Here is a 15,488-nt window from a genome sequence, read left to right as displayed (position 1 = left end):
ACTTTGTGTAGCAAGGATCAATCCCTGCGTTACTGCGATGATTGATGCAGTTTGAAATGTACTTGAGGCTGTGGTATGAAGTCGTCGTGAAGTGTGGCACGACGGAAAATTTTATGAAATAGCGAAACATGGCGACTGCGGTGATTAGCCAGAAGAGTAAGTGCTGGTTAGATTCATCAAGGTTATATTCGCTGTACGGTTATATATGAAAGAATAAAACAAGCAGAGTTATGTTGTACTAGTTCAAGTGAAGTATTAAGACTAATGTGACTGGGATCCCATATTGCAGATGCATATTCAAGTTTTGAGCATACTGGCATCTTCTAAAGGTGTAGCTTTAAAGTAGACATTGCTTTGGAAAAGTTGCCGTGTAAGTACCCGAGCAGGTGAATAGCATTGTTAATGACACACTCCATATTGGTCCAATTTAAACTATTTGTAATGTGCACACCAATATATTTATAGGACATGACGAAATCTAAGGGCACATTGTTACGATGGTAAGAGATAGGATTAGAATTAGATCTGGATATTGCATTTTTCATTGGTTAACTATAAAAGGCTCATGTACAGTTTGCATGAGTTAAATAACTAGGCTAGCCCTGCACCGTAAGAGATAGCTAGAACAGGCAACTTCACCCAACTGGCCTACTCCACACTTCTCAAACATGACAAACCAATAAAATCAATTTTTGTTTCTCTTTAAACACCAGATGACATACTTGAGGGCAGTGTGTTCACAAAACGTTTTTGAAATATACTCGAAGTTTGGCTTCACATTCAGCCAATCAACAGTGGACGAGCAAGGGAAGCCTCAGCATGGCAACTTATCTTCGTCACGGCCCTCACAAATATGTTTGATTGTTGAAACGTTGGCTACAGGTTGAGGCTTCCCTTGCTCACCTCTGTTACTCAACTGAAGTGTTCATCTCCTTGTAACCTTTTTGCGTTGTTTGAACACGCAAACCGAGATGTTTTTTCAACATGAAACCGTAGATTGCATTTTACAAGGATCCATGAGCATTAGTTGGGCATACTATATGTTTATTTAGTGTCCTTGTTTATACACAAAATTTGAAGAGGTCCTTGTAAGCACTGTCGTCTCCATAACGTTCCTCGCCTTCCTACGAGTACTCTACTTGTGTCAAATCCTTTACTGCTACACCTGAACACTAAATGTGCAGCAGAAATATCGAGAACACACAATATGTGGTCTAAAATTTAGCATAAAGTTTTTTTTCCCTCTACACTTCGTGCCTATCGCCAATGTGTTATGAAAACTAATGCGACATTGCAGCTCGAGCTTACCTTACTGACAGTACATCTTTGCCGAGCACTTCTTATGTTTCTTTTTTTAATTTAGCTGGAATCATCGAAGGCAGACAACATACGTATAGTATTAAACACGTCAAACAGCATTGTACGCAACACAAGTACGAGTGCATCCGAGCACAATATCGTTGTCCCTGCTTTAGCGGCACGCCGAAGAGGATGAGAAAACTTCGCTTGATTTCAGTTTTTAATTCTGCTAAATAGGTTACTATCCGTATTTCTGTATGTTGCAAACTCACTTACTGACAGCATTACCACCACTTGACCTGTACGAAAATTGTGGGCATATACTGCTTCCTTCACGATTGACTATAAACAATGTAAGCTTACTTGTCTGACGTGTTTTTTTTGCCAGTTGAGCCCTCTCGGTCACCTCGCGATATAATAAAGGTATCGGTAGTCATTTTAGAGCATCGTACACACGAACATGGCTCCAAAAGCGATAACAAAATGCCCAGAACCAGCGAACGAGCAGCGCAACGAACCCTACCAGCCACTACCGTAATGGGCATACTGTTCACCACGTAATGATGATGATGATGATATTAGTTTTGATTTGCCAGCGCCATCTCTCGGTTGCATACTTTAGTTCACAACACCACTGCTACTCTTATTTCCATTGCACTGTGGAAGGTACAGTTTCCCTTCTCTATGTTTGTATAGGTGTTCGTTGGCATAAGTAGCAGCCATGGGCACTGCCTCGCACAGTTGAAGCCACAGCTAAAAACGATCAGACATGTGCATCCAGGTCTCAGCCCTGTTATTTTGCTTGTCACAATGGTAAAATAAAAAAATTATTAGAGGCAAACATTTTTACCTGATACTCTGTTAACTCCAATTCTGGAAAAAGGAGTGCCAATTCAGGAAACCGCAGGATCTGCAGCTGAGACAATTGATCCTGCAAGATGACCAAATTATGAGTTATGTGAACAAAAAATCAAGTAAAAGAAGTTGAGGCAAGTAATCCTATACAGTTAAAAAAAAATTTTTGCAATAGTAAACTATCATTTTACAACGTGCACAATCACAGTGCTTTTTCACATGCCAAAAGTCTAGCTGAGTAAAAGCAACAGCCCTAATTTTTACCAGGGTGTCTACCAAGTTGACATTTTCAAAGTCCCAGAGTTTTCCAGGTTTTCCCTGAGTGCCTTTGCAAAATTCCCTGAGTGACACAGAACCTTGTTTTATGTCAAGACGGGTTTACACCATGCCACCTTATGCTGCCACTCTCTAGTAAGCATGTTAAAAAAATAAAAAAGAACTTAATACAGTTTTAACAGTACGGATCGACTAGTGCTTATTTTATTTAAAAAGAAAACAGAAGGGCAGGGCATCTCAGCATCAGGCAACACTGTTTTTTGAGCTCAAGTACCTTTAAAGAAGCTGCAACACACTACCTTTCCCGTTCATTCCTGAATGCGTAGGTCATTTCTGTTCTCGCCCTCCTTCCGCTACACGTTAACCCCACGGACCATTTGATGCATCCTCTTATATCCCTGTCACACAGGCAGCCGCGAACTCTTGACATGAAACTCCCCAATGGAGACTGACAGCAATGGAGTTGCGGCCGTGCTACACGGCACAGTGCGGGCTTAAATAGTTAGCTTCCGGCCGATAACTGTTTAAGATTTTTAGATTTGGAGATTACTTTCTCATTATGTCTTATGTGCTGGTAGTTCAAGCCAAGGGCTAGCAAACCCATCCTCTCCTACCATTCAGCTCACTCAAAAGTAATAAAATGAGGAATCATTCAATCATCTTAACAAGTCATGTGTGCATCGGCTGCAAAGCAGTTTTCTTGTCAGGTCAGCCGCCTGAAAGGGGCAAGTTATCCTCACCATGTGATCACAACTGTTGCAGAAAAAATGCTCAGGCAGCTCAAGGAACCTAACGTTGCAAACCAGGGTCGAACAGGCCTTTCTGAAACCAGGTGTGCTATCATTCCATATGTTAACGGCATATCTCACAATCGGAAAAAGTAGGCAAACGAGCTGATGTTCGGGTTTTATTTTCCGCTCCGAAACGTCTTGGTTTGATACATGCCAAGGTGAACGCAGGTCATCGGGAAAATAAACAGGTGTGTGCAAAAAAACATGGGCACAAGCATGTCGGACATGTAAAGAAAGTAGTTTATTCGGTTCCTTTGTCGTGTGGTTCATCATATGTAGGCCAAACGGGCAGATGTCTGAATGACAGATTGCATGAGCATCAATATAAGAAGCAAAACCCCCTCTCCGGTCACATAAGTGGGCATTGTAAGGCTCGCAAGTGCATCCCAGATTTTGATAGAACCTGTGTTTTGAACAGAGCTGATGATAAACTGACAAGGGAGATATTGGAAGCGCTTGAGATCAAAAAGCGTGGTGATGACTGCATCATAAAGCCTCAGTTTCCCTTTCGACAAAGGAACTGGCGTATCTTGGGAGCAGCACTTAGAAGTTGTTCTGTATTGTGGTTTCCTTGTGCGATACAGATGACAGCCCTGTTTCTTCTGGTTGTTTTGACCCATGACAGCAGGTATTTATTCCTGTGTCAAGAAATAAAAAGCTCGGTTGTTAGTGCGCCTACGCGGCTGTCTCGTGTCTCCTTCCTTCATCCGTTGTTTTATTTGGCGTCTTCGTTGCAATCGTGCATAACCAACTCGCCCACCAGCACGTGCTCAGTGACTTCAAATAGTGAATTTCAGAATCGAATATGAATAGCAATGACTATTCAAAATGTTTAATACTCACCCACCCCTACTTCAAAATAATGCAATGCATAATTCAAAATAATGCACAAATTACCAAAAGCTGTTCCTCTTCAATGAAGACACCTTGAAGCTTGATACGCACAGCATGGATATCTGCCGTGACCTTGGCTCTTTCAGACTCGTAAAAGGGCTGAAATTGCAGTACAGAAAAATTGTAAACATCCATATACACTGGATGTGAGCAACACACTTTACCGTAAAATAAGTTCTATTTAAACTGAGAGGTAATGATACTGAAAGGAATAACATGAAAGGAAATGTCGGATTGGTGAGAAAACCATGCCCATATCCAACACACTGCCGTTCATGTAGTGAGTAAACTTACAACACAGCTGTAAAGCAGCAAATGCAATCAATCAATGAACTTATACTTGTGGCCAAAAATGGCCTTAGCTTAGAGCCACCATGTTTTTTTTCTTTTATTGTAGTACAAATCTTAAAAAGATACAAAAAAGAAATATCAGGTTAACCGCTTACTGCATGAATTTTTATTTTCTTGAGGAAACGTTACACATACCCAAATCTAATGCGCAACATTTTTCTGAGAAAATGGGTCCAAAAATTACCTGCACGATACAATTGGATACGAAAGCAAACCTGCATTCGTGGTGTTGGCAACAGCCTACTGTTGGAGCTGTCAAACACAGCATCATTACTATCATGAAATGGCAACAGAGCATGATTTTGTAAGGTTGGTGTCGGTTCATTTTGTGCTCAACTACGATCTTTAGCGCCATTTTCAGCCAGTAACTTATCACTTCTTTATTACAAATACTAACATTTTCAGAACATTTCGCGTGAGTTGGCACTGGATGGCATAATCGGTCGCCAGTGTTTCTGGTGCTGTGGATCCAAGCCTATTATTTGCACACATTGCCAACAACACTGTTGGATGCATGCTTCGTTGAGTCCAAAAGTGATAGTAGCAGTATCTCTAAATGTGATAGCTCCAGATTATCACTTCTTAATGCTTGGTATTCTTGGCCAATGATGCGCAAATGGGATCGACAACACGCCGTTTTTGTTATGAAAGCTCATTAAAAAAATTTTGTTTCTTCTTCTCTGAATGTAAATTCTGCACGTCTTGTTTTTTTTCTAACCGCGAACATGACATGCTATATTTTTATTTTATAAATGGTGAGCGTGTTACATTCAGGAGCACATCACATTCATGCACCTTTACTTTCTTACTTTAACCACAAGAAAGTTGGGTGCGCATTAGATTTGGGGGCGTGTTAGAACTGGGTAGATACAGTAGGCTACATATTCCTAAACAAATTGCACTTCTCTAAAAAAACGCTTGTTTGCGACTTTATGAGTCGAAATTGTTGTGTATCATATATTATACGGCTTACAGATACGGGTATTATTTGTGACCATGCAAAAAGTCATTCGAATTGCAGAAAGCTTGCAAAAAAGAAAAAAATCAGAACCAGAGCAAAAACTTGATACATTCAATAGGTAATGGTGTGTACACCTCGAAGCTCCAGCTAGTATCAAGTTCAATGAAACTTGATGATGTCAGCCTTGATCCACATTAATGTTTGCTTTGCACAGTCTTTAGGAATTCGGCATTCTTCTTACTAGAGTTTATTTTTGCTGTTGTAGATATTACCTTTTGCAACATGGCAAGACATACACTTCCTTTATCGTAAACACTGCTATCACTTTCATTTTCGTCAATCAATTGATTATGTGTTTTGATTTCTCGTGCAAATAATGCCCACCTCATTGAATAATCTAACTCAAGGCCTAAAATTAAGGTACCTGCCACAGCCGATTTTTAAACTTTTGTATAACTTGAAAATGATCACCCCCCATAGCTTTGCCAAGTCACTTCTATATTCTTTCGACTTGCAACAAACATTTGTATGTTCGGCGCATTTCAATACATCAAAACAAGATCATAGCACTAGATTGTGTAAGAAATACTACACCCTATAGCATGCCTGAAGAAACGTCAGTCTCAGTGAAAGAATTGACAGGTTTCTTTACTTCTAACATGCCAAATCTCTCCTGTATAACTGTGTGCTTCATTATGTCAAAGCAGGTTAGCTTACAACAGAATTATGCATTTATAGTTGAGTACACATACCGTATTTATTTAAATCTAGTATTAGATTCGTCGGACGATCCTACGGCTGTCAAGCAGATGTAGGAGTCGTCGGACTACCTTGCCGCTGCCACCATTTGAAGGAGTCGAAGGTCGTAGAGATGAATTCGGTGAACAGGATTTATTTACAGATTAACATATTTTAAGACAAGACATACATCGGCAGTCTAGCGCGACTCCCATATGGAGCCCGCAAGATTAACATTCAGCAAACAGCATTCGAGCACACAGCTCACTACTACATTTTTAGCATAACAATAAGCGCTCAGCTCCCAACGACGAGCACGACACGAGCACGCTCTAGCAGTCGGCAAACGCTGCTTATAAGCTCTCCACTTGACGTCATCGTTCGGCGTGGACGGAGCACGAGTGGTCGGGAATGTTCGTCCAATCATTGTAAACTTGCCGCCGCCCCGCAGTATGGCCCACACACACTAATGCACACAAGTTCGAGCCCACACACAAAGGCTCCGGAGTCGACGTCCGAGGGCTTTGTAGAACTCTCGGTACAGCATAGCTCGCGGTGTCGTCGACCGAGGGCTTCGTAGAACTGTGCTCGGTCCCGGGTGGCGCGGCGGCGTACCACATTCCAGAGCTGACCGCGCGCCGCGTGGCTGCCGGTCATCCGCAGTTCTCGGAAGGCGCCTCGTCTGGGGGGCTTGGAACATGTGCAGCGGGCTGAAAGCTGGCACGTTGCCACCCCGTACGGCCATTCCTAACACTAGGCTGATAGTTTTTTTCAAATATTCGTATACCACACTCTAGGGTCGGCTTAGATTTCAGGACTTTTTTTTAAAAGTGCCAGTTTTTAAATGAAATTGATAAATATGGTGCACAGCAAGCACTATCTGGAAAAGTCAGCATCGCAGCCGCTACTAGCGGCGCCAGTAACCAACTGATGTACACGAGCGATGTCGCTATTTTAACCTGTGTCATATCGGTGTGTGGCGTGGCATTATCGTAATAGCACAAAACATGTGATGCCACAATGCTGCCGCTTTCAAAGGAAAAGTTGTGCTAGCCGCAGGACATCGTGAAACGTTCAAGCCGGGCGGTACTTCAGCATCAATGAGAAAAATTTCCGTCACTGTAAAAGGGGCAACGAGGGGTGCTTTTTGCGTTCGCAAACCGCAATAACGAGATGACAACAATAAGGAAGATAGTGACCTAAAATGAGCTCGGCATGTTCATATTCAATAAATGCTGTTTTCCTTTTGTGAACACTGCCCTTGCTTTTTTGTTCGACCTACATTCGATGTAATATACTGAAGCAGGGTTTGGATATGGCCTAGTTGGTATTCCATTGCAAACATGACTTACAGCGCGTACATGGACAGGGACCAAAAAAACGACAGACAAGCGCTTGTCTTTGTCAATATTTTGGTCCCTGTCCATGTACGCACTGTAAGTCATGTTTGCATTCAAGGTAAGTTTTTTTCTTTTATTCCTAGCTTCAGACTTTTGGGGGTTGGCTTAGAATTGGGGCTAGCTTAGCCCATAATAAATACGGTATTGTGAAGTATTTCTAAAGAGGCAACATCAACATCTATGCTAAACAATGTGTGCCTGGATGTTATCCAAGGCCTCTTTTTGATTCGAAAGTCTCTTTGGGTAAGCTCTGTGCCATATTAGTATATAGAATACAGAACTGCAGGACAAATGGCACAAGCAACAAAACTGCACAGCGGCCGCACATTGAAATTTTTGCTAGAAAGAAACAACAAAAGCGTGAAAACAGCGTTGGAGGACCAATGGCATCAGCTATATCAATGACTATGGCCACTGTTGTCAATTTCCAGGATTAGGATGATGATGAAGAAGAAGATAGCTTGCCTCGGGTTTCAGCAGCAAGACAGCATGAACACAATGAACCTTTCATTCTTATGGATCTTTGGCACTAACTTGGCACAACTTTCCACTAAAATGAGGTTTTGGAGCAGGATAGCGCAGAAGACTCCTCTTCGTGCAATATGGCGCAAGTGCCACAGTGGTTTTACCAACGAAAAAGTGAAGGGACTACCATAAAAAAAGACCATGCTTGTCACTTTTTTCTTTTTTAAATGCTAAAGGCATAGCACACCATAAAGATCTGACATAAGGACAAACAATAAACCAAAACTACATTGATGTGCTAAATTGTTTTCTTCAAACAATATGGCAGTGCCTGCTTGATTTGTTGTCATCTGCACAGAGGCACTTGTTCAAAACCTGAGGCCCCACACTGCTCTACTATATACTTAGCATCATAAACATAACAAACCACCGACACATGGCACTAAGGTTACCAGCATCCAATGCACACTTCACATTGGTGCAGCCAATTTGGTCAATATTTCGAGTAAGAGTATGTACACACAATTCTTTGCTAAGAATATTACAGAATATTAAAGTAGCAAAATTTGTGCTGAAGAGTGACAAGTTAAGCACACTTTACCTCAATATCTTCTAGGTCTGCTAAACGATGTCGCAAAGCAGATTTCAGTTTACGCAGCTTGCGCTGCAGCTGGCAGGCTTCCATGGCTTTGTATTCACAATCCCTAGAGTCATGCTGTGAACTATCCAAGCCAAGTTCTTGAAGCAGGCTGCTATAGCGATCTTGTGCAAGAACAGCATCAGATGCCTGAGTTAGTGTTTCTTGAAGTTCTGACACCAGCTGCTGAACCAGAACGCCAAGATGCCCATAATTGGCAGAGGATATCTGAAGTAACCAAACATAGACAATAAACATATATGGAAGTTATCTAGAAAACTAACAGAACAATGCTTATGACTTCTGAAGAGCTGTATACATACCAGATTACATGCAGACACCTCTGCCTGGAGACAGTGCTCAAGGTCCTCCACACATCCATCTATGCAACTAACAGAGAACTGCTTTCCACCAGATTCAGCCTTAGCACATAGAAGGGCCTGTGGAAAAATGTTTCGTCTGTGTTACTGACAGAAAATGCCACACAATGCAATTTCACATTTCTTCAGCCAGGTTAATCTATAAAACACATCAACTTCCTGCTACGTAGTACTGCAGAACCAAAGATAAAGCATCAAGCATAGGTTGACAGCTGAAGACTGTATCTCAAGCAAGAGAACTCTTTACCACTGAAAAGTCTTAGTGGAGGGAATACATAATCCAATACAATCGAATGTCAGTTTGTTTCAATTAAACACTACACCTCTAACCAGTGAAATACAAAGATCTGTTCTTGCCCCCCCCCCCCCCCTTCTTTTATAAATGTGAATGACTTACCACTAGATATATGTGGCAATATAGTAGAACCTCGTTGATACGTTCCCGTTACGTACGTTTTCCCGGCGCCAACATTCCCAATTGAGATCACTACAAATGACCCAATTTAGTTATGGTTATTGTTTACTCGTTCATACATTCCCAGAAAACACTATCTTTCGGCATCGACACTCAGTACGTCGCCAAAATGCGATTGTATGATAAGTTTTCCGGCCGCTAGATCCCATGTATACAAGAAAATACGCAAGGTATGCACGATTGAGAACAGTATATAGCTGCCTGCCACAACAGCTTCACCGCACTAATCGCCTGCCCATCTCACATGAAAACGCTGGTTTGCACTTAGTTTCATTTCGGCAACAGCAAATCTTCTCCAAGATCGTTCCACGCGGCATTCAAAGCTATCACCGCCAATCCTATTGCAATAAGCATGTTCGCCTATCGGTTTCACAGCGCGTAGTGCCGTCGGAAGTGTAGCGCATGCTTTTAATAGCCGATAACCGAAACGCTCCGCTGTTCCCTGCTGCAGACTGCGATTGTATATGTTCTCCAGCTGCTAGCTCCCCTGTGAACAAGAAAAGGTGTGAGACACGCATGATCGAGGACAGTATATAGCCACCCCTCTCATGTGAAAATGACCGCGCACACAGTTTCTTATTACGGTACCAGCAAATATCCACCAGGGTCGTCGCAAGTCGCATTCACAGCTATCGCCGCCAAACCTATTGCGATAAGCATCTCGACCTATCTGTTTTACAGCGTGTGGTGCACTGTGCCATTGGTAGTGTACTGCATGCTTTTAGTAGGCGATAACCTAAATGTACCACCGTTCCCTGCTCCAGACGGTGCGATGTAGGCATCAGGTTTTGCTTCGGCGGCATCCAGTGTTGCCCACGAGCTCGATTTCGTTTCAGTTTGCCGTCACTATTTTAAAGCGCCACGCAATAGGAAAAGAGAACAACGCGTCTCTGGCTGCTGGAGCACCACCAACCTCGGCGTCTCGTGCCGCAACGATCTGCGCAACGCATCGCATTAGGTAGATGACACCAATAGTTGAGTCTCAAAATTTTTTTAGTTACTTCGGATTGTACATTTTCCCACTTAGTACCTTTTTTCTTGTGGACTTTTCCCAAACGCATGAAAGAGGTTCTACTGTGTTCATCTATTTGCAGATGACTGCATAATATATAGAACAGTTACAAATACTAACAGTTCTAATCAAGACTCACTTTAGGAGGATATTAACTGTTCACAGCAATGGTACATCTGTTCACTAATGAAGCTTAATCCAAAAAAATTCAACGTAATGTTAGTTTCTCGTCGGTGCAATGCATTCTTACAAATACACAACTCCATTCCCATGCGTGTTGCTCAGCTTTCTAAATACCTAGGTGTCACGATCTCTAACGACTGATACTAGCGTCCACACATTCCTAACGTCATTTATTCTACTGATAAACCGCTTGGGTTTTTAAAATGTCATTCAAAACGGAACTCCAGAAACTAGTTAAACTACTAACCTAGCAGTATCAGATTCAAATTGGAATGTGTGGCTGCCATATGGAATCTACACCAAACATATCTCATCAGAAGTGTGCCCCAGTGCATCTTCAGGGACTAATGCAACTTCAAGGTCTAAGCGGGGATGCAGGTCTTAAAAACCGAAATTCGCAAAAAAAAAAAAAAATTTTTTTTTGGAATTACTTGCTTTGGCATCTGTAATGCCTAATCTACACCGTATCAAAATGATTTGCCCCGAACCGCACACGATTATTTTGTCAGAGCGGACTTTGAGAAACGACCCCAAAATCATGCAGAAACACCGGTGTTCACAGAGCTACAGTAAAACCTCGACATAACGAAACAGGATATAATGAACTAATGGATATAACGAAGCAATAGTGATTCCCCATGAAATTCCAATAGATGCCCATATATTGAAAACATCGTTTTAACGAAGCCAAAATTTCCTCTCAATGGGTATAATGAACCTTTTTTTAGAGCGTAGCTCTTTGGGACCCGTTCTTGCGTTTTGCGGCGCCGTCATACCTCGCCATAACCAGCTCCATCGCCAAGGCCAGCGCACTGCTCTAACTGCGCGCACTCCTCGCGCCATCTCTCTTGCACAGAGCGAGCCTTGCAATCTTCACTCCTCCTCCAATGCCACCTATGTGCGGCGGCAATCAGAGCGCCGGCTTGGTGGCAGCTGATCTCAATGATGTGCTGCTGCACCAGCTGAAACGCACAGCCGCCGCCGTTCGCCACTGCGTGTGCCCCTTCCCCCCTCCTCTCCTCCGTGGCGGCGACTGTGCGGAGTTCTCCGGTTGCCAAAGTGCCCGCTCCGTATCAGCGGATCCCGGTGCATGCTTCCCAAGCCGAAACACAAAGTCACCTTCAGTTGACTCGCTAGCAGCGTCAGTCAGTCGCTGCCATCTCTTCGCTGCGCAACATTTCTTTGCGCCTACGCGCTGCCTCCTGCAACCTCCCAATAAGCGAGGCAGCTGTGCCAAGCTACGCTCCGTTTGAGGCGGCTGGTATGCAATGTTCTGCGCCAGACGGATTGTCTGAGGCTCACAGATGGTTTATATTATAATCTAATCCATCTGCCTATATAAGTAGTTTATTTTCAGCCAGTTCTTTATGAGCCCTGAGCGAGACAACTGGTGAAAGTCCATTTGCCGCTGCTGCTCAACGAGCTGCCCGAGCAGAGGCCCAGCCCTGTCACCGCCAGAATCCAGAGGTGCGCTAATGTCATATATGAGGCATGCGGCGAAAAAAGAAAGGAAGAGGACAATGTCTGTGGATCCGTCCGAAGGCACGAGCCCTCGAGGCGCATGAGCCAAGCTGTGATCGGAAGAGAAGTGGCACTGAGCTGGCATTATCGACATGGCTCCGGGCCAAGAAGGTTGGAGCGTCAGCATTGTACTGGCGACAGGAGCCATGGAGGTTTGGTCAAGCCCGTGATGCTGACGATCCAGGGTGTGGCCATCAACCTCGGCGACGTTCGAGCGAGGCTCCTTGGATCTGCTGCAGCCTCTCACGGCGGTGCCAGGCACTCCAGGAATGATCCCCCTTCAGAGGCAGACCATCATGTACGATAGTCCCCGGGGCATCTCGTCGGCACTCGAAGAAGTAGCGGTGGCACCCGGCATTAGGCCTAGCCAGGCAGGCCAGAGTGGACGTCACCAACAGAGTTCGGGACACCGACACCTGAGACGGATGAGCGGGCCGGTCGATACCAAGGTAGCAAAGCTTGCGGAGTCGGCAGGAGCACAGACTATGACCAAGAGCTGACACGCCTCAGACTTGCAGATAGGTGCGACGACAAAACTTTGTAAGAGCAGTCCTTTTTGTCAGTGTCGCAGCCATAAGCTAGGGTTGCCGGAGCTTCACCTAGAAGGTGCTAGGGACTGACACGGCCGGCAATTAGGACATATTTAGTCATTGTGAAGTAGGTGACAAAGGTGCCGATGTCTCTTTATGGTGTTTCATTTCTTAGGAATGTTATTTGGAGTTACACGAGTTTCGAGTGTGTTTTATTTTGGGTTTGTTTTGAGTAAAATCTGTTTGCTATGCTCACCTGCGTCTGCCAACTCCATCTCTCAGAACATCCGTGACAGCTACGCCAAATGAGGCATTGGTGCAGCATGTCTAGCATATATCCATCTTTTTCTCCGACCACAAAGCCACCTTCATGACTATCAAGAACAGTGAGCGGAGTGTTTCTTGGAGAAGTCAAGAATAAAATTTGTAACTGTACATACGTCTTGCCCGAATTATTTGCCTCAGTATTTAGAAAACCGAAAAGGCTAAGAGCTGAACTCAAATTTCGCATTAGGAAGTTTACGTACCGTATATTCGAATCTAGGCTGATAATTTTTTTCAAATAATCCTATTCCAAACTGTAGGGTCGGCTTAGATTCGGGGATTTTAAAAAACGCGCCAGTTTTTCATTGAAACTGCTAAATATGCTGCATAGCTAGCGCCATCTAGAAAAGTCAGTATCGCAGCCACTACTAGCCTTGCCAGTAGCCAACAGTACACAAGTGAGGTCGCCGATCTGACCTGTGTCGCGTCGGCCGTATCGATGTGCGGCGCGGTGTTATCGCGATGGCACCAAGCAGGAGATGCCACTACAGTGCCGCTTTCAAACAAAAAGTTGTGATAGCTGCAGAGGCATCGTCGAACCTTCAAGCCGGGCGGGACTTCAGCGTCGACGAGAAAAATGTCCGCCATTGGAGGGGACGACAGCAGCTTTTTGCGTGTGCCGCAACGACGATGGCATTAAGCGGACCAAAGAAAGGCCGTAACCAAGAAGTGGAGACAGTTTTGGCTGACTTTGCTTGGACGCAGAGAGCAGCTGCCCTTCCAGTGACAACAGAAGTGCTCGAAGCGAAAGCTAGGGAACTTTCGAGGGAGCGAGGCCTAACGCCAAAGGAATTCAAAGCCAGCCGGGGCTGGCTTCAGAAATTCATGAAGCGCTTTGGCTTCAGCCTCCGACATCACACTTCAATCACTCAGAAGCTGCCAGGCGATTTTGAAGAAAAGCTGATAGCTTTTCAGCGCTATGTGCTGCGGAAGAGAGAAGCAGCAGGCTACAACCAATTTTTGTTTCCACAAAAAGGATTTACTGACCATTTTCGCAACCGTAAGGTCAGTGTCTTATAGCGCGCGATGTGGGCGTCTCCCGGCCTCCCCTTTCCCGTGGAACTAGTGGACTTGCCTGCTCTTCCGCTACGTGCGCATGAAGAATACTGGTGTTTCTATCAGTTCGTTCGTGCGAGTTCCCGCCACCAGATAGGAGATGGACGACAGCAACGGCAAACGGAAGTGCAAAACAATATCAATCGAGCAGAAGGTGGCTATGCTGAAAGCCATCAAGTCCGGCAAAAATGTGGCCAAAGATTTCGGCATAGCGTTGAACACGCTGTCAACGATTTTGATCAGCAAAGGAGCTGTCAACAGTGCCGTTGCACGTGGCCTAAAAGGCGACGGAAGAAGCTGTGAGCCCCCCCTTTCGAAGCTGTAGAAAAGGCGGTCTTCAAGTGGTTTTTGGATGCAAGAGCAAGACAAATGGCACTCGTGTGAATGGGGCACTGTTGCAGAGCAAAGCGAAAAACTTCGCATGCATCATGGGGCACGACGATTTTGTGGCAAATGTCGACGGGCTGCAGCGTTTCAAGGAGTGCCACAATATCATTGGCAGGGCTGTCAGCAGCGGGGAAGCGCAGTCTGTTGACCATGAAACTTCAATGGCATGGGTGAAGACAAACATTGGACAGCTGCTTGAAAAATACAGTGTCAAGGATTTGTTCAATGCGGATGAGACAGCCCTGTTCTACCAGATTTTGCCGCAAAAAACCTTGGCCTTCAAAGGTGAACACTGCCAGGGCGGAAAACAGAGCAAGGCCCTCGTAAACGTGCTGCTTTTTGCCAACATGGAGGGGTCATTAGAGGTGCCGGCCCTCATGGTAGGAAAACGGGCGTCACCACGATGCTTCAAAGGCAAACGAAAGCTCCAAGTGAGTTATCTGTCCAACTGTAAGGCTTGGATGACAAGAGAAATTTTAGCACAATGGCTGTGGGAGTGGGACGACAGGCTGGGCAAGCTTAACTGGAAGATACACCTCGTGCTGGACAACTGCGCGGCCCACCACAGTGCCGCTGTGCTCAAAAACATCGAGCTATGCTTCATGCTGCCAAGCTGCACTGCAGTTGTGCAACCCCTCGACCAAGGAGTTATCAGGAACTTTAGGTCGGGCTACCACAAGCGTGTGATCGACCGGATTCTGTTCAATTTGAGCATGAAGTGTGTGGTATAGTGTCGCCCCCTGCGAGATCTTCGTATTATCATACATTTATGTTTCGTAGTAGTCTAGCTAGATGGTGCACCCCCCTTCTGTCATGTGACGAGCTTGGACTACTCAGGAGGTGCCATCTGGCGTGTAGAGTCTTTTTTGGTAATAAACGGCCGCTAGCCGGCTCAGTCCTTGTCCGGTTTTCATCAGGAGCAGTTGGCTCCGTGTCTCCCCCTCTGCGTCGGG

General features: G+C 44.6%; 1 protein-coding gene across 6 annotated transcripts in view; it reads right to left on the bottom strand.

Moving 5' to 3' along the window:
- Positions 1-15,488, bottom strand: part of LOC135907720 (serine/threonine-protein kinase 31-like) — a 326,396-nt gene that overhangs the window by 98,224 nt on the left and 212,684 nt on the right. For all 6 annotated transcript variants that reach the window (XM_065439440.1, XM_065439441.1, XM_065439442.1 and 3 more), the window contains 4 exons: positions 8,991-9,107; positions 8,632-8,895; positions 4,119-4,214; positions 2,150-2,230 (listed from right to left, as the gene is read on the bottom strand). In XM_065439440.1, coding sequence (XP_065295512.1) covers positions 2,150-2,230; positions 4,119-4,214; positions 8,632-8,895; positions 8,991-9,107 — 558 coding nt within the window. The remainder of the gene's footprint in view (positions 1-2,149; positions 2,231-4,118; positions 4,215-8,631; positions 8,896-8,990; positions 9,108-15,488) is intronic.

Source organism: Dermacentor albipictus, chromosome 1 (genome assembly GCF_038994185.2).
Source record: "Dermacentor albipictus isolate Rhodes 1998 colony chromosome 1, USDA_Dalb.pri_finalv2, whole genome shotgun sequence".
In the NCBI taxonomy this organism is placed as follows: domain Eukaryota; kingdom Metazoa; phylum Arthropoda; class Arachnida; order Ixodida; family Ixodidae; genus Dermacentor; species Dermacentor albipictus.
The sequence above is the reverse complement of the archived record's forward strand: the minus strand, read 5'-3'. Positions and strand labels throughout refer to the sequence as shown.